At 35.1% G+C, this 22,672-nt stretch overlaps 1 protein-coding gene across 2 annotated transcripts in view; it reads right to left on the reverse strand.

Moving 5' to 3' along the window:
* The window catches only part of Cwc27 (CWC27 spliceosome associated cyclophilin), a 179,377-nt gene that overhangs the window by 27,535 nt on the left and 129,170 nt on the right, over nucleotides 1-22,672 (reverse strand). For both annotated transcript variants that reach the window (XM_090331865.1, XM_090331866.1), the window contains exons 12-13: nucleotides 6,131-6,240; nucleotides 829-932 (exon numbers count right to left, since the gene is read on the reverse strand). In XM_090331865.1, the coding sequence (XP_090187991.1) occupies nucleotides 829-932; nucleotides 6,131-6,240 (214 nt within the window). The remainder of the gene's footprint in view (nucleotides 1-828; nucleotides 933-6,130; nucleotides 6,241-22,672) is intronic.

Here is a 22,672-nt window from a genome sequence, read left to right on the forward strand (position 1 = left end):
ATAAAAAATTTTATCCTTTCATTCTGCCAGCATAGGATAAAGTTCTAAGCACTAGACAGGTACATGTCATTATTTTCTTCATCCTCGTTTTGCATGCCAGGGGAGAGGGAGAAGGAAATGGCGCTGGGGCCTGAACTCAGGGCCTAGGTGCTATCTTTTGGGTTTTCTGCTTAAGATTGGTGCTCAGTCTGGTGTTCAAGCCATACCTCCACATCTAGTTTTTTGCTTGTTTTTTGGAGACAAGACTCTCATGGACTTTCCTGCCTGGGTTGGCTTCAAACCAAGATCGTCATATCTCAGCTTCCTGAGTAGGTAGGATTACAGGTATGGGCCACAGATGCCTGGCTTATCTTCCTCATTTTCTATCAGTCAGTGTCTTAAAAACTGAAAAGCAGCCAAATCTTAAATATAACTATGTTCATATTGCTAAGGATCCTGTAGATCATAAACTTGAAGAGGAAGTTAGGAGTAAATAGATTACTGAATAAATTACTGAATCCTAAAATGCTGGTGGGAAAGTTTAAAAATCACTGATTTATTATCTTTTAAAGTTGTTTCCTAGCTGTTTAACACGGGCCTTATCTTTCCCACAATTTTTGAAGTTACTTAAGGCAGAAACAGTGGCAAATATTTGTTGTTCATTTATTACAGGCTAGCACCACACTGGCATTTACTGAGAGGTTGGCATGTTCACTGATCACTTTAAGTTGATCTGAGTGAGATGAAGTAAAAAGTGCAAAGTCTCTACAATGAAGACAATAGGGTCTAAAAAGAAAGTGTGCAACATGCTGAAAATATTCCCATAGTGTCTCTACTTTGAGCCCTTACCATCCTTCATCATCTTCTACTTCGGCTTCAGAAATGTCATTTTCAGGATTTTCTGCAATTGCTTGGGTGAGTTTAGACTTGAACTGGTTCAGCAGTGCAAGAGTCTGCAATAACATATTTACTGGTAAGTTTTCTGATAAAGATAAACATAGTTCTACAAGAAACAATTGAATCTGGTAGAAAGGAAAATAGACCATTTGGATATAGAACAGAAGATAAATGTTTGAGTTTTGAAGCAAAATGATAAAATTGCCTTCAGGCTACAATAATGATATTAATAAACTCGGATGCTGTCATGTTTGAGTTTCCACTGACACTTTTCCTCTGAGATAGTATTCATGATTTTGTGATTCTAGGACTATAAATTTGCTGATATGGTAGACACTTCAATTTTAAAATATATGCGTTATGATTGAGTCTTAAATTTTACCAAATAGAAAGGTAATTTACTAAGATAAATGGAATAAGGCAGGTTGAAGGGTATCAATGTATGTGAATTAATGCACCTTCTATCTGGAAAATATCATGTAACCCTTCTATTAATTACAATAAAAATATATGAAAAAAACTAAATACAACACAAATAATACCCTTCATTTAATATATTTCCAAAATGTAAATATCAGTATCAGGAAAGTAGAATGAATGAATGCATTAACTGCTAGAAGATGGGTAAATTGAAATAATATTTTTATAAGCTGTTGATATGTATCAGAGATTTTATGATGATCATTGCCTCTAATTTAGTAATTCTAATTCTGGGAACATATTCTGAGAAAATAATGTGTAAACACAAGAAAATTGCTTATTAGCAATTTTTATATAACTGAACATGCTTATCAAAAGGAACTAGAAAAGTCTGGTAAAAAGTAATTGATGTTATCACACTATTAAAATTATACACATAAAATTGAATGTTTTTGCTAAGTGAAAGAAATATCATTATGATCTCTGAGGCCTGCCCTTCCTTCCCTCCTTTCCTCCCTCCCTCCCTCTCTCTGACCTTCCATTTCTTCCTTCTTTCTTTTTCTGGTGCCCTTACTGGGGCATGAAGTCATATCTACACCTCTGGATTTTTGCTGATTAATTGGAGATACGAATCTCTTGGATTGTTTACCTGGGCTGCTCTGAACCTCAATTCTCAGACCTTGGCCATTGTTACCAAGTCCCCTCTCTCCCTCCCCTTCTTCCCTTCTTCTTTTCTTGAGGAACATTACTCTGAATACCCTTATTTGGTTTCCATGTCTTTCTTTTTGTTTGGGGGGTTGGGGGGAGTGCTTTGGGAGTCTTAACCCAAGCTGTTATGTATGCCACTGTCATATATCAACCCTTGTTTTTTTTTGAGATAGGGGCTTGGTATGCAGCTCAGACTGGATTGGAACTCATGATCCTTTGCCTCTAACTCCCAAGTAGTGTGATTAAAAAGGCATGTGCATGGTGCAGTCTACAATTTAACAATTATATTTTCTCTGGACTGTAACATTATAGTCTACTCTAGAATGTAAACAGAACACTGGCTAAGAATTTTTTTTTCCTATTCTATAGTTTTAAACAGTTTACTTAGGAAAGGGAATAAAGTACTACCTGTCTGTAGATAAAGAACCAAACATGCTGAATTCAACATGTGAATGCTATTTCTACATTATAATATGTAGGATTATCATTTAAATTATAGTCAATTTTTATTGTACATAATAATTGATTATATTACTCAATATAATATGTGAATAACAGGCATAATAAGCCATAAGAAGTTCTTAGACCCAACAATTTATTTAGTGAATATTAAGATTAAAATTCATGAAAAAATAAAGATTGATTCGACAGCCTAAAACCTGCACTTGAAAAACAAGAGGTAGCTGGATATATTGGCTTACGCCTGTAATCCTAGCTACTCAGGAGGCTGAAATCTGAGGATAGAGGTTCAAAAGCCAGCCTGAGCGCTAAAGTCTGTGAGACTCTTATCTCTAATTAGTAACCCAGACGTGGTGCTGTGGCTCAAAGGTAGGCTGGTAGCCTTGAGCTGAAGAGCTCAGAGACAGTGCCCAGGCCCATAGTTCAAGCCCCACAACCGACAAAAAACCCCCAAAAAACAAAAAACAAAAAAACAAAACAAAAAACACAAAAAAAACAATAGAAAAACAAAATAGTGTCAAGATATTTGAAAGAAACAATTAGGTTACAGCCACAAAGACACAATGGAAAGAAAGTGCAGTTTTGCAAAATTTAATGATTATACACAGAGAAGCTGAAAATACACAAATTATCTTAGCTGCTGAATGAGATAAATTTGTGAAAAAGTATAAATGCCAATAGAATATTATAGGCATTTTAAGGGTTGCCAAATGAGTTAGTACTTGACTTTTTTTTTCCTGTTTTTAGAGTAGATATTATGGAACCAAGCCTTCATTTAATGTTAACAGATGAAACATTCCTTAGATTTAAGCCCTTTTCACTATAAAAATCTCATTTATATTTTTTATTGCATTTGCTTTAAATAAGAAGTTACTATAGGAAAATAGGAACAAAACAAAAATAACTATTAGCACTTTATTCAACAACCATTGTTAATATTTTTAGTGTATATCCTTTGTGTGTATGTTTATATAAACACTCATACATCATGAATCTATCTATCTATCTATCTATCTATCTATCTATCTATCTATCTATCTATCTTTCACTTATCTATTTATTGTGTACCTTAAAAATATCAACACTATTAGTCGTTTTAGTTTTGTTGTACTGGGGTTTTGAACTTATGCTATACCATAAGTGCTGTACCACAGAGCCATGTCTCCAGTTCTTTTTGCACTGGTTATTTGGGAACAGTGTCTCTTTTCTGTCTTGGATGCACACCTAAACAATGATCTGCCTATTTTAGGCTTTCTGTTGCAGGTGGAAGGACAGGCATGCTATGTCATGCCTAGGCTTTCTTCCTATGAGTTGACATCTTCCAAAATCTTTTGTCAAGGTTGGTCTGGAACCTTGATCTTTCCATCTCAGCCTTCTACCTAGCTTGGCATGACAGGTATGCATCAGTGTGACTAACTACTGTTTGAGAAGGTGTTTTGTGTGTGTGGATTTGAATCATAGTTCTCCTGATTTTAGCCTTGGTGTGAGTCACCAGCACCCAGAAAATCAACAGCTTTCAATGGTGGACTTTGCAAAATACCTTTCTGAGCACATAAAGAACAATGAAAACCAAGAACATTTCTTAGTGGAATGATATTCTAAAAACTTGTAGAAAATGACACCAGAGCTGGATCTTTCTCCCAAAGTTAAGTGGCAAAGCATTTGTTTTTAGAGCCAACTGGTGTACTACTGGCATTTGCTCAAATTAAAAAACTAAAAACAAAAAAAAATCCTCTTGGTATATTATCATCTCCTATATTCAAGATGACTTTGTGTAGCTGCATTCAAAAGCAAAAGAAGATACCTGGCAGAAAAGAAAACATCACAAAAATACTGGGTCACATGACAGAGTGAAGAAGAATCTCCATGAGGCATTTCTGTTTGGCATCTGCTAGGAATTACTCAGTCTCCTGGCTTTTGCTGAAGGAAGGAATTGCCAACCATTTACAGCATGGCTCTTCAAGCATAGTGAGAGACTGCATGAAGAAGTTATTCTGAAGACACCCAGCTTGGCAAGTGGTCCATACATATCTACACAAAAGTGTGTCCCACACGAGTTGGCCTCCATGTCTTGACTCTAGCCTACTCATCACATTGCTGCCAGGTTGGAGGGGTCTTTCCCAACCCAACTGAGATCACATCCTTCCTGTCAGTGGTTTCTCCATTGCCCTTAGGTTAAATCTAAATCCATAATGTGGTACAAAAATACCATACATAATTTGTCTAATCCCGTTCAGGCCATTATTCATCTCTGACAAGATTAAAACTTTATTAAAAAAAGAAGTTTAAAAAAAATACCATACATAGGCTAAGGATGTAACTCAGTGGTATAGTATTAGCCTATCATATGCAAGGCCCTGGGTTAGTCTGACCCTTTCAGCAGTAACACACACACACTCACCAACCAAAAATTGTACATGAATTGACTTATTGCTTACCTTTTTTCTTCTCTTAGTTATGTTATAATCATACTTATATTCTTTTTGTAAATTAAATTTTCAAAGCTCAGCTGACTGAACATTTAGGTCTTACTGTTATAGATTTATAATAGATTTATACACTTTCCTGTACTTATTGCTTCTCTCTCTCCTTCTTTCCTTCCTTCTTTCCTTCCTTCCTTCCTTCCTTTTTTTGTCAGTCACAGGGCTTGAACTCTGGGCCTGGGTGCTGTCCCTGAGCTCTTCAGCTCAAGGCTACCATCCTACCCCTTGAGCTACAGCTCCACTTCCTGTTTTTGAGTGGTTAATTAGAGATAAGAGTCTCACGTTCTTTAGTTAGTGCTGGGCTGGCTTTGAACCATGGTCCTCAGATCTCAGCCTCCTGAATAGCTAGGATTACAGGCATGAGCCACCTCACTTGGCTATTCACTCTCTTTCTTGGTATTACTTATTTAATAGGATCTTTTCCCTAGTAGCTCAGAGAGGGGAGGGATGTGTATGCCTGGTGACTATCAATTGATTAGTGCAAGGTAGTTTTGTGTGTGTGTATATGTGTGAGACAGTGTGTGCTGGTACTGGGATTTGAATTCAGGGCCATATACTTAGATTTTTCATTCAGGACTGACTGCTTTTTTTCCCAGCTTTTTAGTGGTAAATTGAAGATAAGCATCTCATGGATTTTTTTGGTGGATGGATTTCAAACTGAGATTGAAATCTCAGCCTCAGGAAGGATTATAGGCCTAAGCCTGCACTGCATGATCACATGATAGATTCTTAATTATTTGTGTTGAGAGGAGAAAAACAGACAATAAAGAATAAAGGTGATCATCAGCATGTTTGATGGTCATTACAGTTGCTACTTAGAAAGCTTTAAGACTCCACAAAAACAAACGAGTTAATGTACTTAAAAAATTCATTTGATATGCTATTTCCTTTGAAAATTATATGTAAATTAGTGCTCTGTAATAAAAATTCCCTATACCTTTCTGCTGAACTTTTTTCATATGATTTTTTTCTTTATTATTTTTATTGTAATTAATAGTGGGGTTACAGTTATAATTGCCAGATAGAAGGTGCATTACTACTCACACGTTGATACCCCTTCTCATGTTTTGTCCCCATTTCCCTCCCCCACCTCCCCTCAACTTTTAAGAGATGATGTCTCCCCTGATGTCTAGTCAGCACTGAAAGGCAATGACTTAAATACGTGTTTTGGTTTCTGAAGTTACCTGGTCTTCCCGGGAAGATCCCTTCTTTGGTTGTTGCTTCCTCAAAGCTTCGTATTTTTGTTTTTCTCTTCTGTATTCTGCCACAGCACCATCTGGAGTGGCTTCGTCCTCTGGAAAATGGTAAGTTATACTTATAAGTTAGAAGGACACAGGGGTTCATATTTATGCATATGCTTATATCACAATAAATGTAAAGATTTGGGCTTAAGTTTCCTCCATTTAAAAATAAAATTAATAAGATCTATATTTAGGGAACATCTGTGTTCTCCATTAGAAGGTAACTGGTGATAATTTATTGACTAATTTTGTAAATATCTTTATTTTATATGATCTATTTTTTGTTGTAGTTAGTCATGGGGCTTGAACTCAGGGCCCACGCCTTGTCCCTGAGTTTCTTTTGTTCAATGCTAGTGCTTTACCACTTGAGCCATAGTGCTACTTCTGGCTTTTCTCCTTCTGTGGTACTGAGGAATTGAACCCAGTAGTTTATACATGTTAGGGCATCCTACATGAGCATTCTACCACACATTCCCAGCCAGATTTTATATTGTTTTAATTGTCCTCATACTTATATTTGGTAAATGTGATTATAAATCACTTATCTTTGTTTTAAAATAACAAGATTTCCTAAAATTAACAGTTACACGTTTTTATATTGTTCTCCTGTCTTATAAGACATAATCTTCCAAATATGGGTAGATATTTCAACTACATGACATTTTAGTTTGCCAGTTATAACAACAATAAACTTTAACTTGATAATACAGAAAATTAGTACAATAAGTAAGTCAAGACAGACAAAAGAAAAAAATAATTCTTACTAAGTTATAATTTAGTAAAGAAATTTATGTATTTGGTCCTACAAAAATTCCATGTGAAGTAAGTTAACATGTGGGCTTATAAAGTATAATTTTATATACATATATATGAAAATTTGTGACTGAAAACAAAACAAAAAAGTCCAAGCAATTTCTCTTCTTGTCTGGCTGGCAAACCATGATAAGCCAATGTGATAAAGAAAGCCAGTCATGTTTCTACACGAGTGAAACGAAAACGAGTTCACTTGTCTCACAGTTACCTAGTTTGAAGAACATCGTGAATGTGTACTACATTAACAACCAGTCATTTTATTCAAGAGATCTTCTAGTTAAAAGAAAATTACATGAACAGAGAAATAATTTGCTCTTTTGTGGTTACTTAATGTGATTTTGATGGCACTTGAAAGAAATGATCAGTTTTATAAGTAATTTTATATGGCTCTTTTAAAGTACTCTATGTCCAGTTCTGTTTTTGAGACAGCTGTAAAATGTTGAGCATTTTAATGGAAAATAAACAATTAAATACAGAAATAATGGTTGATAAATCATTCAGTAGGTAAATTTTACGTTTTCATGTATTTCCTTTGAATTACATCTTTGAATCTCTTATAATAGTAGGATCTGCACACCTTAGGATTCCTATGAAACAGTTAATATATTCTCATCTTCCCCCCTTTCCCCATACAGGGGAGTGGATTGTGTTCACAAATAAGCAATAACTCTACTGCTCTCATAAGGACATTTGTAGACCTAAAAATTTCTACTCCAATCTCATCTTTCACAGTTCCTTTGTTGTATTTACCTTAAAGTGTTTTTTTTTTCTTTGCCAATCTTGGGCTTGAGCTTTGGGCCTGAGCACTGTCCTTGGACAGGGCTAGAGCTCTACTACTTGAGCCATAGCACCACTTCTGGCTTTTTTCTATGTATGTGGTCCGAGCAATGGCACCCAGGTCTTCGTTCATGCTAGGCAAGCACTCTACCACTCGGCCAAACTCCCCTCAAAGTGTTTTCATTTGCTTTCTATTGCTCTTTGAATGTATCTGTTGTTTTCACTCTCTAATTTCTGCACCTGCTGTTTCTTTTTTCAGAGACATGATAAACATCTCATCTTCCATCCTCCAATTGATGTTCCTTGCTCAATCTTTAGGTGTCACACTGGTGGGCACTCTATTAAGGGAACCTTTTCTCATTCCAGTAACTAAAGTTATGTTTCCCCTTTGAGCTTCCAGGGTACTCTCAGCATTTATCACACTTTATCTTAACTTTTTGTTTACTTTGCTTTTACCTTTAGTAGACATTAAACTCTTTAAGAAGTCATGTTTCCCCAGAACTCAGGGCGGCACTTGGCTCAAGTACTAGAATCATGATGTACAAATGACCGAATGAAATAATAAATGGAATTGGGGAAGAGGAACACAAAGAGGTAGCAGGCCAATCTGGTCCAGCCTCAATTATAGCAGTAGTACTTGACAAGTGCCTGGAATCTCCTGTTTCATCACTCTAATGCCAACACTTCTTACCCACCACTTCCCTGTGGCAGATTTTGTGATATTCTATGGAAAATTCTGATGAGTATTCTTAGAAATTTCTAATGTTTCATGGTTGAAAAAATACATAAGACAAAAGGTATTTTTTTTTTTTGCCAGTCTTGGGGGCTAGAATTCAGGAGACTGGGCACTGTGCCTGAGCTTTTTTTGTTTTTGCTGAAGGATAGTGCTCTACCAACTGAGCCACAGCACCACAACTGGATTTTACAAGCCTCCCCCCCCCCCCCCCCCCGGTTTATGTGGTACTATGGAATTGAATCCAGGGCTTCATGCATGCTGGGCAAGCACTCTACCACTAAGCCACATTCCCAGCCCAAAAGATAAATTCTTAACATCGATGTTATTGGGGATACAAATGACTGAAAACCTTTATTTGTGGTGAGAATTTGAAAATAAATAGGAGCTCTAATAATGATGAGTTCAACTACTTAATGTCACAGTAAGTCAAGATTAAAACCTTCAAAACAAATTCAACTATGCTTAATTTTATTTTCATGTATTCCCTTTCATATGGTCTCTGTTAGCAAGGACCAATCTCTTGAGTTCACTTTTCAGGAATGTAGCACAGTTTTTCTTTTCCTTTTGGAAGGATCTTGCTATTGCTTCTGGCTGTTCCCAAACTCATAATTCACATTTCCCTCACACCAAAACTCCTGATTGCTGAGATTATAGTTATGTACTCCACTGCTCAAGTATTAGTAACCAGTGACAGGTACATTACTGTGACTTCTTATTGTTTGCAGATCTATGATACCAGGATTAAGTCTGCTAAAGTTCCATTTGGATGGCATGAACATTAAAATTCTAACATTTTACAAGGTACATACAACCAAATGTAACTATATCTACTACATAAACTCAAAGTATGCAAAAACAACTCAATCTTTCAATTTTCTAACTGGTTATAAAGTAATTAACTAAGAATAATAATAGGACATTCCATTTTCATGTTTGCATTTCTGATCAACCTATTCTGAGTAATTAACTTAGTTTTAGACTGCAATTCACTGTTTCCAGTTGCATCTAATCAGTTTTTATTTTAGAAATTGTGTGTAGCTTTTTTCAAATTCATCTATGCTTTGCATAACTGTAGTCATTCATTATGACTTTTGTTCTTGAAAAAGTCTCTATTTTAAACACAATTATTATGTTTTATCTTTCAGACTGTTTTGGGGATCCTTTGATTTATACCTCCTGACTCTGCCTACAGGGGTGGTCATTTCTCTCGTTTAAAATTTTTTTTTTTTATTGTTGAGTTTATTTTCATCTAAGGCTGCATCTTCTTCACATTCCACAAGCACTCTTGGCACTTGAGATTGTGCAAATGTTCCTTCAAAGAGAGTTTGCATTTGGTTCTGCAAGATAATTAGAGGTACCATGTTTTTACATGTTAATTTTTAAACTTTTTTTCCCTATAATATGTAAGAACATTCCATATTTATACATTCAGACTTCAGGATCTGCTTGGTAGAGTTTAGTTTCTTTTAAAAAAATGAGACATTTTTCTTTCCTACCCTCCCTCCCTTCTTACCTTTCTGCCCACATCTACTCCTTCCCTCTCTCTGTGAAATATGGAAAGGTTATTTGTGACCTTCTTGACAATGTGTAAAATTTTCTGTTTCCTATCTCTTTATATATACCCAAGTCTGTATCTTCTATTCAAGACAGAAGATTAAAATTCCAGATTCTAGCTATTAGAGCCTACAACAGAGTCAAATATCATTCTGGCAACCTAAGTATTAGCAGTGCTCAATTTCCTGGTTATGCCTTCATTGTGTTTCTGGTACCTAGGAATTTCCTTCTGAGCACCGCCCCCCCAACACTTTCCTTTTTCTTCCCTCCTTTTTCTCACTCTTTCTTCCCCCTCCCATCATATTTTATCAAATACTAACATGTATCTTCATAAGAAAGATCAGCCAGGCTCAAGCCTGCCTGTAATAATAGCTACTCAGGATGCTGAGATCTGAGGATCATGGTTGAAAGGCAGCTGGGGCTGAAAGTCTGTGAGACTCCTATCTCCAATTAACCACCAGGAAACTGGAAATGGCGTCATAGCTCAAGTGGTAGAGTGGTAGCCTTGACCTGAAGATCTCAGGGATGGTGCCCAGGCCCAGAGTTCAAGCCTCATGATTTAAAAAAAAAAAAAAAAAGCAAAGCTGTGTTGGCTCAGTCCATGCTACAGAACAAGAAGAAGCACACTCATTTCTCATGTACTTGAATTCTTCTGAATAAAAAATTGAAAAAACTGGATAATTTTAGTGATACAAATCTGGCTTATAAAATGCAAAACCCTCTATAGAATAATTTACATAGAGTTTTCTACTTTGAATTTTCTTATAAATCTCAACATGTACTCAATGACTAAAAATAATATGCAGGGTCAGGCATTTGGCCTAGTGGTAGAGTGTTGCCTACCATGCATGAAGATCCAGGTTCGTTTCCTCGGCACCACACACAGAGAAAAAAGCCAGAAGTGTGCAGAGAGAGGCTCAAGTGGTAGAGCTCTATCTAGCCTTGAGAAAGTCCAAGGACAGACCTCAGGCCCTGAGTTCAAGCCCAGGACTGGCCAAAAAAAAAAAAAAAAAAAGAATACCAGGAAGCAGAAACATGTTTTAAGAAGAAGCAGAGAGGGGAGCACACAAATGTTGGGAAGAAAGGTGAACAAATGCAATCATATTCATTGTACAGTATATAAAAATTAAATCATGTATGCTGAGGATAGGGATGGGAAGGGAAATAGGGCAGATGATGATGATGGAAGGGATGACAGTGACCAACACACTGTGCACTCATACCATGACTAGTGGAAATGTATAACTAGTTAGCAATATAATTAAACTGTGTTACAATAAAGATTATGCATATATTATCTAGCTTATGTGCCTTGTGTTTTAGCAGATCCCAAACTAAAACATTCAAATTCTCAATTTAGGTGACAATCTCTGGCAAGACTGAAAGTTAATTCTACAGTGAGTCTTTTCTTCTGCATGGTAGAATGTCCTCAATTCTTCCACAGGGGCTAGCCATTTTAGTTTCACTTGAATCTCTCTACTGCTGTGTAGTGATTGAACAGTGCCTATCCACAAACCTCACTTTCTAGATATGTATTTATAGTCTCTCTTGACTCAGGACCAGAACTCAGGAGCTACTAGCTCCAAGTGGCTGAAATGAATCCATTAAACAAACAAACAAACATTCTGAAATTACAATATTTTCATTAGATTTTTAGAATACCAATCTTGGTTAATTCCAGGAAAGGTGCCAAACTTGAAAATAGCTAACATGATAGCTAATATTTCAAGTACTCACTATATGCCAAATATTAGTAAGTTAATGACTTGTTTAATCCTTTTTATTAGCTCCATTTTTCTGATGAGTAAATTGAGGTAGAAATAGGAAAGGAATTTATCTTATGGACTAAATCTGGGGCTACAAACACCAGAAATATGGCTATAAAATATAAGATTTTAACTAGTTTAGTTCTTCATACTTGGAAAGAAAAAAAATAAAAAAAGTTAAAAAGAAAAAAAATCTCAGTTGGACATAACAGGCACCCAGGTAACATGTTAGCAATGTCCTGGAGAAGTAAAATGCCATAAATGGGGGAGGGTCTAACTTTGCCTTAGACTAGAACATATAGTTGAACGGATAATGAAAGAATAAGAGAAGATAGAGCTTGCCAAACACTGAGTTTATGCAAGAACTTTCCATCCAGAAAGAATCTGATGGCTTCATCTTGGTCCTCCCTTATTATATTTCTTCCTTATTCTAAACTTTCAAACACACTGCAGCTCCTAAGCACACAAGTTTGGCAACTGCCTTATCCAAATCATCCTCTAGGTTGTAAACACACATGGAGGCATAGCCTAGCAGCATAGAATAGGAGCTTCATTTGTTCTGTTTAGTAGCTGAAAGGACAAATCAATGGCTGAAACATCTTAAGTCTGAAATTAGAACAGTGTCTAGAGTAACCTTAATGCTACAACTGAAGAGAATAGATTTCTGAGGACTACACAAGGTGGGTCTTTAGAATTGATTTTTTTTCCAAGCTAATTGTTTAATTAAATTGAGTTATAACATCTAGAAAATTTTTAACTCTTGCTAAAGAAGCTAGATGAGTTGCTAAAGCCAATTTTAAGTAAGCTACTCTTGATTAAGGCTCCTATGCCCTAAGTTTTAGGATAGAAGCTTGTGAGTTGCCATTCTCCTTGAGGAGGTATTGGGGATAAATGATGTATGTCGGAATGCTGTTTCTTCTGCCTGCTTTTTAAGAAAATCTGTTATAAAAATTATTACAATGGGTCTCTCATCTTTTTTTGCTGTCCCTTGGTTATCTCATATTGTTACAGTATTTTACCTTGTTATCTGATATAGTGTATATATGCTTATTTGGTTATCTGAAATAGGAAAGGGAAGGAGGGAAAACAAGATGAGGGGTTGGGGTGGGGGGAGGCAAATGGGGACCAAGACATGAGAAAGGGTATCAATGTTTGTGAAGTAATGCACCTTCTATCTGGTGAATATAATGTAACCCTTCTATTAATTACAATAAAAAATATGAAAAAATTATTACAATGGGAATAGTCTGTGACATTAAAATGATAGCCTATATGTTATGTATATATATATATATCATTTTGCATAACTACAAACTTTAATATTTATTGTGTGACCAGAAGTTAAATCCTTACTATGTTTAAAAGATGTATATATATAATATATATATATATATATATATTATATATATATATATATATATACTTGTCCAACCAGCATGAAGCCCTGAGTTCAATCTCCAGTAATATGCACATCCCCTCCCAATATGTGCACATGCACTGCCCTACCTCCCACCCTCTGCCCCCACACTACTCACATTGGTTTGGATGTTACATCCAAAGAGTAAATAAAAGGAAAAAACCCCCCAGTCTATCCAACTGAAACTTCAAACATGAAAAAAAAATGTTCATACCACAGAAATAAATTAACCTTTCTGTATATAAGCACATTTACAAAGAGTTGGGAAAAGGACGGTAAAAGTGTATGTTTTTCTGTATTAGGCACTCTGTTAAGAAATCCACCATTTATTCGATCTTATTAACCAATATTTTCAGCATGTTTTTATGCCACAAAGGGAACAATATTGGCTCCATCTGCTGGTCAATGAGCTGCTAATGTTTCATGAAAACTAGAAGTGGTTGAATAGTATAGATGACTAACTAAAATACACTTGATACTGAAGGATGATGATTCAGTGTAACAATCTAATTTAGATATAAATGTTGATCTTTTCTTTATGGTTTATTATTTTCTTTATAGTTCATATTATTTGGGGAATTAAATTGATTCTTATAAATAATGCACAATGATTTCCCTGCCTTTCCATAAGCTAATATGAGAAACGTGCAAGTTATGAATTATCTCAGAGAATAAATAGCATAGTTGAAATGTACTGAAATTTTCAGGTAGGATTATGACTTGGACTATATAAAGGTATTCACTGATTTCAAGCTGTATTTCCCATCAGACATTTTGAGATCTTTTATCTTGACTTTAGATTCTGTATAAAAGGAATATATATATATATCCAGTATCACAAGAGGAAATACTAGCCTTGGGAGTTCTTAGGTATCAAATAACTGCTAATTTTAGATGTGAAAACCTGAGGTTCAGAGAAGTTCAATGATGGTGCTGGGCTGGGAATATCAGAAGCCAGGTTTTCTGGAGAGCCAGCACTATTTCCCTTTGTATATATACTTTTCCTCCATGGTGCAAACTCACTGCAGGTGCACTGTAGGCAACCTAATTGGGAATTATATATTTTATAGCACAGTGTGATCATTGAAGAAATTGAATATAGCTTTAATATAACTAAAATTCTCTACTTAGGAATTTTTAAAATTTATTTTTATTGTAAGGATAATGTCTCGAGAGGGGTTACAGTTACAGAAGTCAGGTGTTGAATACATTTCTTTTTGAACAATGTTATCCCCTCTCTTATTTTTTTCCCAGTTTTTTTCTCTCCTGACACTCCAGGAACTTTCTTGACTTTATGTATTTTTCCCTTACGGTATTGCAAGTTTCTGAAAGGTTGTTTTAAAGTTCGAGTTCTATCAAAATATGAAAACCTATCTTTTCAGAAATATTTTGTCTTGTTGAGTAAAATTTAAAAAACAATTATTGTCAATTTATAGTCATAATAGCATATAATTTAGAATACTACAAAATATTACACTAAAATTGAAATTATTTGAAATAATCTTACCTAACATATTCAAAGAGAGAGCCAAGTGTGGTGGTACATGCTTTAAATCTAGTACTCAGGGGGCTGAGGAAGGAGAATCATGAGTTTGTGGCCTGTCAGAATCAAATAGTGAGGCATTGTTTCAAAAAACTAAATTGATGTAGTTTAGTGGTAGAGTGATTGCCTAACACAAGCAAAGCCCTTAGTTTAGGGCTTCAATTCCCAGCACCAAAAGCATAACAAAGTATAAAATAAAACAAACAAGAAAACAAAAAACCCAAAGAACTTAAATCAGTAAAGATAGGCTCTGAACAAAAGCCATCAAATTGGTTTAAACTGGGCTTAATTGCATTATCTTTTTCTAGAATAAAGGGTTTACTCTGCAACCTTAGGAGACAGACTGCAGGTAGACAATGATAAGTAGTTTTTACCAGATGTTTCTCCATTCTTCTTATCAAGGATTTAAAAAATGAAACAAAAAACCAAAACTGTAACATACACGTGATTATTAAACTTTTTGAGTATTATCGGGGTTCACAAATAGCTTTTCTTCCGGGGGCTCCAGCTTTCTACTTATAAAACTGCAGTTTGCTGCTCCTGTTCAAGTTCCTTTCTTGTCCCTCACATGCATTGATTGATGGTGCCCCCGGGTCCCTCAACAGAGCACACTCTGTACTTCTCCAGATGGTACAAACCACAGTCTTGTAGTCTGATGGCCACTTAGACAATAACTCCATGCTGCCCTGTCATTCTGGATGTGGAAACTATATATTATGTACACTATATTGTTACAATAGAAAAAAAACAAAAGTAACACCCAAATCCTTCATCATTAAAGCTACAATTATGCCAGCAAATCAAATATTGCAGAATATCTGTGACTACCAGTGTTTAAAGGAGATTCTACTATTTCATAATAAATCCACAAAATAATTTTTTCAAAGTACTTTACAAGAGTTGACAAACTGGTTCACAGTAGTCCTTAAAATTCTTGTAAGTGTGCTACGAGTATTGAGAAAATATTCTCTAGGTGACTGTGGAAACTCAAGTAATAAAGTGGCTCCTAAATACTTTCTAGGCAGACCTGAGACACAATGCTAAGAAGACTGTGCATGCTTTCTGGCTTTCCCTAATTCTGTAACAACAGAAGGGGATTCTCCCAATTTTATGCATGAGAAAACAGAGGTTCAGAGAGGTTAAATCTGTTGCCTCAGGTTATATGACTAATAAGTGATAGAGCAGGGGTTTGAAATCAGGGTTGTCAAACTTCAAAGACCATGTCTTTTCTCCTCTATTACATAGCAAACACTAGCCATGGCTGGTGGGGGAAGGTGACAGGAAGTATAGGGAAGAGGGAAACAGTGACAACTCCCAACGCTAAAAAGCTTGTGTGCTAGACAAGGGTAACACACAGCCAATGATATAAATGATATAAAACATGTCCTGGTAAAATATTTGTGAGACTTACACAGAGCAGGGAAAGGAAAAAGGAGTCAGGCAGAAGAGATGTCATATGGTATGAAGACTACACAGGACAGGCAACATATTTTCTTCTTTGAAAATGAAGAATTTTTATTTCAGGAGTAAATCAGATGGAGAACAAGGAATGTAAGACAAAAGTCTGATCACAAAAGTCCCTGAGTGCCAGATTAAGGATTGAAACTTTATTTTTTAGTAGGCAATGAGTAGCCACATTTTATATCCTTCTATCCTGCAATGAACTAATTCAGAAGTGTTTGTGAACATTCATAGAACTAAAGAAAGTATGTGGAACTACTCTAGACTGTTAACATTGTTTGAACTCATTTTCTAAGAATTTTTAAAGGCTTATTTTCTTGCTGGAGTTAGTTGATAAAATAGGGTGTGTGTGTAAAGTTCCAAGTTTCCTGATACCCACAATTCTTTTAAGTCAATGAACAATGCATTCCTCAATAATCCATTGAATTGTGTGAGAGAATGAGAGATAGAAAGATACACACACACACACACACACACACACACACACACACACACACACGTTCCCTATTATTTGAGGAAGGAACTAAGGAACGTTGGAAAACATTCTGGTAAAATTATTTTTCCATACCTATCAGAATATTCTAATTTATACTGGAAAATATGTGCAACTATTTTAAAGCACCATGTCCAGTTGTTTCTGGCTCTGTTTCAGTGTCTTACAATTTTTTAACCTTCCTCAACCATGTTCTCTACTGAGATACCCAGATTGGAGTTCAGATTGCATGCTGCCCTACCCCAATCTTTATGCTTGGTGACAGCTCCATCTCTTCGAGAACTGAAGGTATGGAAAAAGTCATCTAACTGCATTTCATCTGAAGTAAACTTGTGTCCAAATGGACTTTCTGGAACCAGGGGCTGCAGGGCGAGCTGGACCAGGGTCACTGTTCAATTTTAGTGGTAATTTAGTGAATTGTAGGCTAGCTCCCAGCCTGCTGATTCTGGCATCCAGCTAACAGGTCATGTTGCTTGTGGTTTACTTTATTTTTTAAGGAAACAATGCTTCGCAGTTTTACAGTGGAAAGAATATTGGATAGTTCTAACTCTTCCTAAAATCTAAGTTAGGGCAAATACTACATATCTTTAATGTTTTGGTTCTTCATTTTCAGAATGGAAAGTATAATTCTTATTTAATCTACTTACAATTGTTGCAGAACTAAATTAATGAAGCATGTGACAGAACTTTGCAAAGTGTTCATGTTATGTAAATATAAACTGTTATCATCTGGCAATGATCATTAGGCACTGTATTTTATGTATGTAAGTAACTATGCAGTTATGACTCCTTTCAAATAATTAAGTCCCATGAAGAACCAGTGTCAATACAATATTTTAGGAACATATTTATTTAAATAAAAATATTCCTGCACATTAAATCCTATTTTCAAAACACCAATAAAACTTATAAGTGGAAGAAATGTGGAAAATTCTTTTATGAGGTGAATTATCAAAAGCTAATCTATATTTTTTACAGGTTTTGATGCTCAAATATAGGACTATTTGAAAGGAGTCATAACTGGATAGTTCTAACTCTTCCCAAAAGATGGAGAGGGGGCAGGGGAAGAAATAAAAAAGGGGAAGTGAAGATGGTACAGGTATTTGGAATAGATTGCACAACTGGCTTTCCTTGTCCCAAACCTTGAAGCACTGTGATGTTAAGTGCCTTTATGTTTCCTTTCTCTGAGCATTTCTTATAAAGCACTGATAGCTAAAATAAGATGTAAAGTCCCAATTAATAAAAAAAAGAAATAAAGCCTTGCTCTTGTAATACCAGAGCACATTTTCTGAGAAAAAGAAAAAAAATTTAAGATTATTTTGTTTTGAAATGTCATTAATCAATCCTTTACTGTAGAGGATTATTTGGGACAGTCTGATAAGTTCTATAAACTGAATTTGTCACTGAAAGCAATTTAGGCTTTTTTGTTTGTCTGTTTGTCTTTCTTTTCTTCGTGAAGTAAAATTTTTCTCACCCTCTTATTTTGGATTAGAACATAATTACAGAGCATTCTCACTGATTAATTAAAAAAAAAAAACTTTGGCTTAGTCACTACACAGAGCACATGCATGGAGTTGAGTGGGTTCACATTCTATTTTCAGCTCTGGCACTGGCTGGGATAAAGGCTCTCGTCTGCCTTACAAATATGTTGTCTTTATTTTCTAAAATAAAAAAATCACATTATTAATTACTATTGTCTTCATGATATGTAGTGAATTAACTTATGTAATATACTATTAAATTACCCACAGGAATAATTCTGAATACAGAAAAATAAGTAAGAGAACCTTGAGAAATATTTCTGAGAAACTAGGTTCAGTAGTTCTTTCCCAATAAACTTCCCAGCATCTTCACAAAATACATACCACAGATTAACAAAATGTTGGCAGTAGTACAGTAAATGTTGCAATCATTTTCCCTTCAGCCATACCAAATGGGTGAGAATAAACGTGGTTATTTTTCTATAAATGCTTCAAATGGCAACTTAGCACAGTATGGATTAAAGTATCAAGGGACTTCTTTATGGTTTTGTAGAAGAAAAAACACACAGGACTTATATTTGATAATGTTTTTCTGTAGCAGGCCAGTCTCTTGAAGTCTCAAGTGATATTTCACCTAACATATTCAGAAGTAAACCCGAACAGTGGAAAAAAAGGAAATCAGTGGTGCTAAATCTTGATTTAGATTATTGGAGCTCAAACTGTAAGATACTGTAGAGAAGGTATAATAATATATTATAGATACAAATACTTATCTCACGCGAAAGGCCAAATAGTAATAATAAAACTACTGACATAGCATAATATAAAAGTTAAGATTATTTCTTAAGTGTTCTAAGAGCATATAGATGATCTGCTATTATGCCTTAAAGTATTGATAAAGAATAAAAATTATTTGAAATTTGATAGGGAAGGGGGGAAAACCAAGATGGGTGGGGGGTGTGTGGGGGGGGGAGGGAAATGGGTACCAAGACATGTGAAAGGGTATCAATGTATGTGAATTAATGTACCTTCTATCTGGCAAATATCATGTAACCCTTTTACTAATTACAATAAAAAAAGAATAAAAATGATGGAGTAAAAGATTCCATACCCCTTCCACTCTATGCTCCAGACACAGAAGAAATAGCATCATACTTTCTCTTATCAGCATGCATTGGCACATGTGTTATATACTGTGTGAAATACCTTTATTCAGCTAAATTAATTGTCTAAATAGTAGCCTCCAAAGTTTCTTAAGAAATGGATTTTTAGCTCACAAAATAAGCAAAATATTTCCCAGTACAAACTTTATACAAAGACATTACAAGAAAATAAACCTCATACAATAAACCAATAGCTTTCTCTTTCTCTATATAAAACAATTTTTTGGCCAAAGATTTCAACAACTAGGAATGGGGAGACAATATGTTATTAACAAGGGGAGTCATTATCGAAATTAACATCAGAAAATTAGTCACTATATTACACCACAGTAAATGACTAAGAAAGAAAAACTATATATGATCACATCTCAATTAATACAAAAGCATTTGACAAAATTAAAAAAATATATTTAAAAGTTCTTCGTAAAACAGGAGTAGAAGAAAATTTCACCAGATAGATGGCATACACAAAACAAAAATTAGCTAAAATCAAAAAGGATGGTGAAAGACTAATGCTTTCCCTCTAAGACTCGGAACCAGGCAGCAATAAGTGCTCTCATTGCTTCATCCCATAACTCCTACCATTGCAATAAGGCAAGAAAAAGCAAAAAGCCTAAAATATAAAGAAGATAATTAGGTTTATATATAGAAAACACAGAAAAGAAATCCCAAAGACACTATGAAAACAGTTACAAACTTGTATGAATGACAGGGCTTTGCAGCAGGGTTTTAAGACTAAAAGTTACTATAGAAAATTCAATTGTATTCTATGTACTAGTTGTAAACAACTGTATGTTACAATAAAATATTTATAATAGCATCATGTAATATAAAATGCCTAGGGATTTATCTAAAAATAAGTCAAATATCTCTAGGTAACTATACAACACAGCTGAGAGAAATTAAAAAAGTTATAAATGCAGAGATAAACCTAATATTGTCATCATATCAATAATTCTTCCCAATTAATCATAGATTCAACACAATAGCAAAATTCTACAAGAAATATCTGTAGAATTTTCAAACTACTTCTTGTCTTAGATGATTTAGAAAAGCTATGACAATTTGGAAAACAGACAAAGATGGAGGATGTTTTGATTGGAGTAGCTGATTTCAAGATTAATTACAAAGATAAATTAAAGAAGATAGTGTGGTGCTGGCATAAAGATAGGTATGCAGAGGAATAATTCGGTGTTCAAAAATGGATCTGATTTTTTTGAGTCAGAGATTGAACTCAGAGCCTGGGTGCTGTCCCTTAGCTTATTTGGTCAAGGCTGGTGCTCTTGTCATTTGAGCCATAGCTCTACTTCCACTTTTTTTTTGGGGGGGGGAGGGTGGTTAACTGAAGACAAGAATCTCAGGCTTTCCTGCTCAGGCTGGGATGAAACTGCTATCTCAGCCTCTTGGAATAGCTGGGATAATAACAGGCGTGAGCCAAGAGTTCAACTGGGTCTTAATATAGATGGTAAGGTAATTCAATAGAGCAAAGGATAGTCCTTTTTCTTTTCAAGAATAATGCTAAGACAATTAACTCACTATTCATATGTAAAACAAGGACAATGACAACAACAAAAAGCTTGGATCCTTCCCTCATTACTTCTATAGCAGAGATCTGCAATAGAACAAAACCTTGATACATAAGACCATATAGTATGAAGCTAATTGAAAGGACCTCCAGGATATTGAAACAAAAGCCATATAACGAATGATTGTTGTCCTTAATGTACTATGTTATCTCTCATCTCCTTTGCTGTCCCTTGGTTATCTCATATTGTTACAGTATCTCACTTTGTTATCTGATATATTGAATTTATTTGTATTTGGTTATTTGAAATTTGATAGGGAAGGGGGGAAAACCAAGACGGGTGGGGGGTGTGGGGGGGAGGGTAAGGGTACCAAGACATGTGAAAGGGTATCAATGTATGTGAATTAATGCACCTTCTATCTGGCAAATATCATGTAACCCTTTTATTAAATACAATAAAAAAATAGGCGCTGATTCAAAAAAAATCTACTATAATTCTATCATAAGTCTAGAAGTAGAAGTTTCTAGAAAATGTAGGAGGCAATCTTTATGTTTAGACTAGATAAAGCTTTCTTATCACACTAAAAACTCCAAATAATAAAAGAAAACTTGGAAACTGGAGTTCATTAGAATTAAAATTGCATGCTCTGGCCGGGAGTTTGGCCTAGTGGTTAAAGTGCTTGCCTAGCATGCATGAAGACCCGGGTTCGATTCCTCCGTGCCACATATAGAAAAACGCCGGAAGTGGTGCTGAGGCTCAAGTGGTAGAGCTCTAGCCTTGAGAAAGTCCAAGGACAGTGCTCAGGCCCTGAGCTCAAGCCCAGGACTGGCAAAAAAAAAAAAAAAAAAATTTGCATGCTCTTTGAAAGCTATTTGAAAGCCACAAACCAAAAATTTTCGTAAAACACAGTAAAAGAAATGGTACCTAGAATGAATAAGGAATATTTCCAAGGCAATAACAATGAATGAGACAACCCAATTCTATATGAGGAAACTAACAAAAGACAACCTGATTTTAATAATAGGCAAAAACTTTGAAAGGCAACTTCTTGAAGGAATGGGAAATTAGCACATGAAAAGATGACCAACATCACTCATCATTAAAGAAATGCAAATTAAAACCACAACTATAATGTCAACATACATTCTAGCTAAAGTGAAAAGACTTAAAATACAAAGAAGTGGCAAGAATTTAAAACAACTAGACTTGCCTACATTGTTGGGAAGAATGCAAAATGGTAGAGCCGCTTGGAAAATAGCTTAGTGGTTTCTCATAAGAGATGACTATCATATGATGTACAAATCCTATTCTTAGATATTTACCCAGCAGAATTAGTGGCATGAATGCTTTTGAAAATTTCTTCATATCAGTTAAAAGAGAAAAATAATCAAAATAATTGATAAATAGGTAAACATGTTACAATATGTTTATAATGTAATACAATCAATAAAAGGGGCTCTACTGATTCAAATAAAAGTATTATGGTGGGTGAAAGAAGCCAGACATATACTATACACTTCCATTGAGATGAAGTCCTAGAAACATGAAAGCTATCGCAAGAGAACTGGGTAGTGGTTATCAGACCTCTGACTGGGGATAATTTGCAAAGGGGCTTTTGAGGGATGACAGAAATGTGCTATGTTCTGAATGTTTTGCTGGTTACATAGCTGTACACTTCTGTCAAATATCATTAAATTGCACGCTTACTGAATTGAAGTTTTTATTTTGGATATTAAGTATACCAATATAAAAGTG

The sequence above is a fragment of the Megascapheus bottae genome, chromosome 4 (genome assembly GCF_031878675.1).
Source record: "Megascapheus bottae isolate mThoBot1 chromosome 4, mThoBot2.hap1, whole genome shotgun sequence".
In the NCBI taxonomy this organism is placed as follows: Eukaryota; Metazoa; Chordata; class Mammalia; order Rodentia; family Geomyidae; genus Megascapheus; species Megascapheus bottae.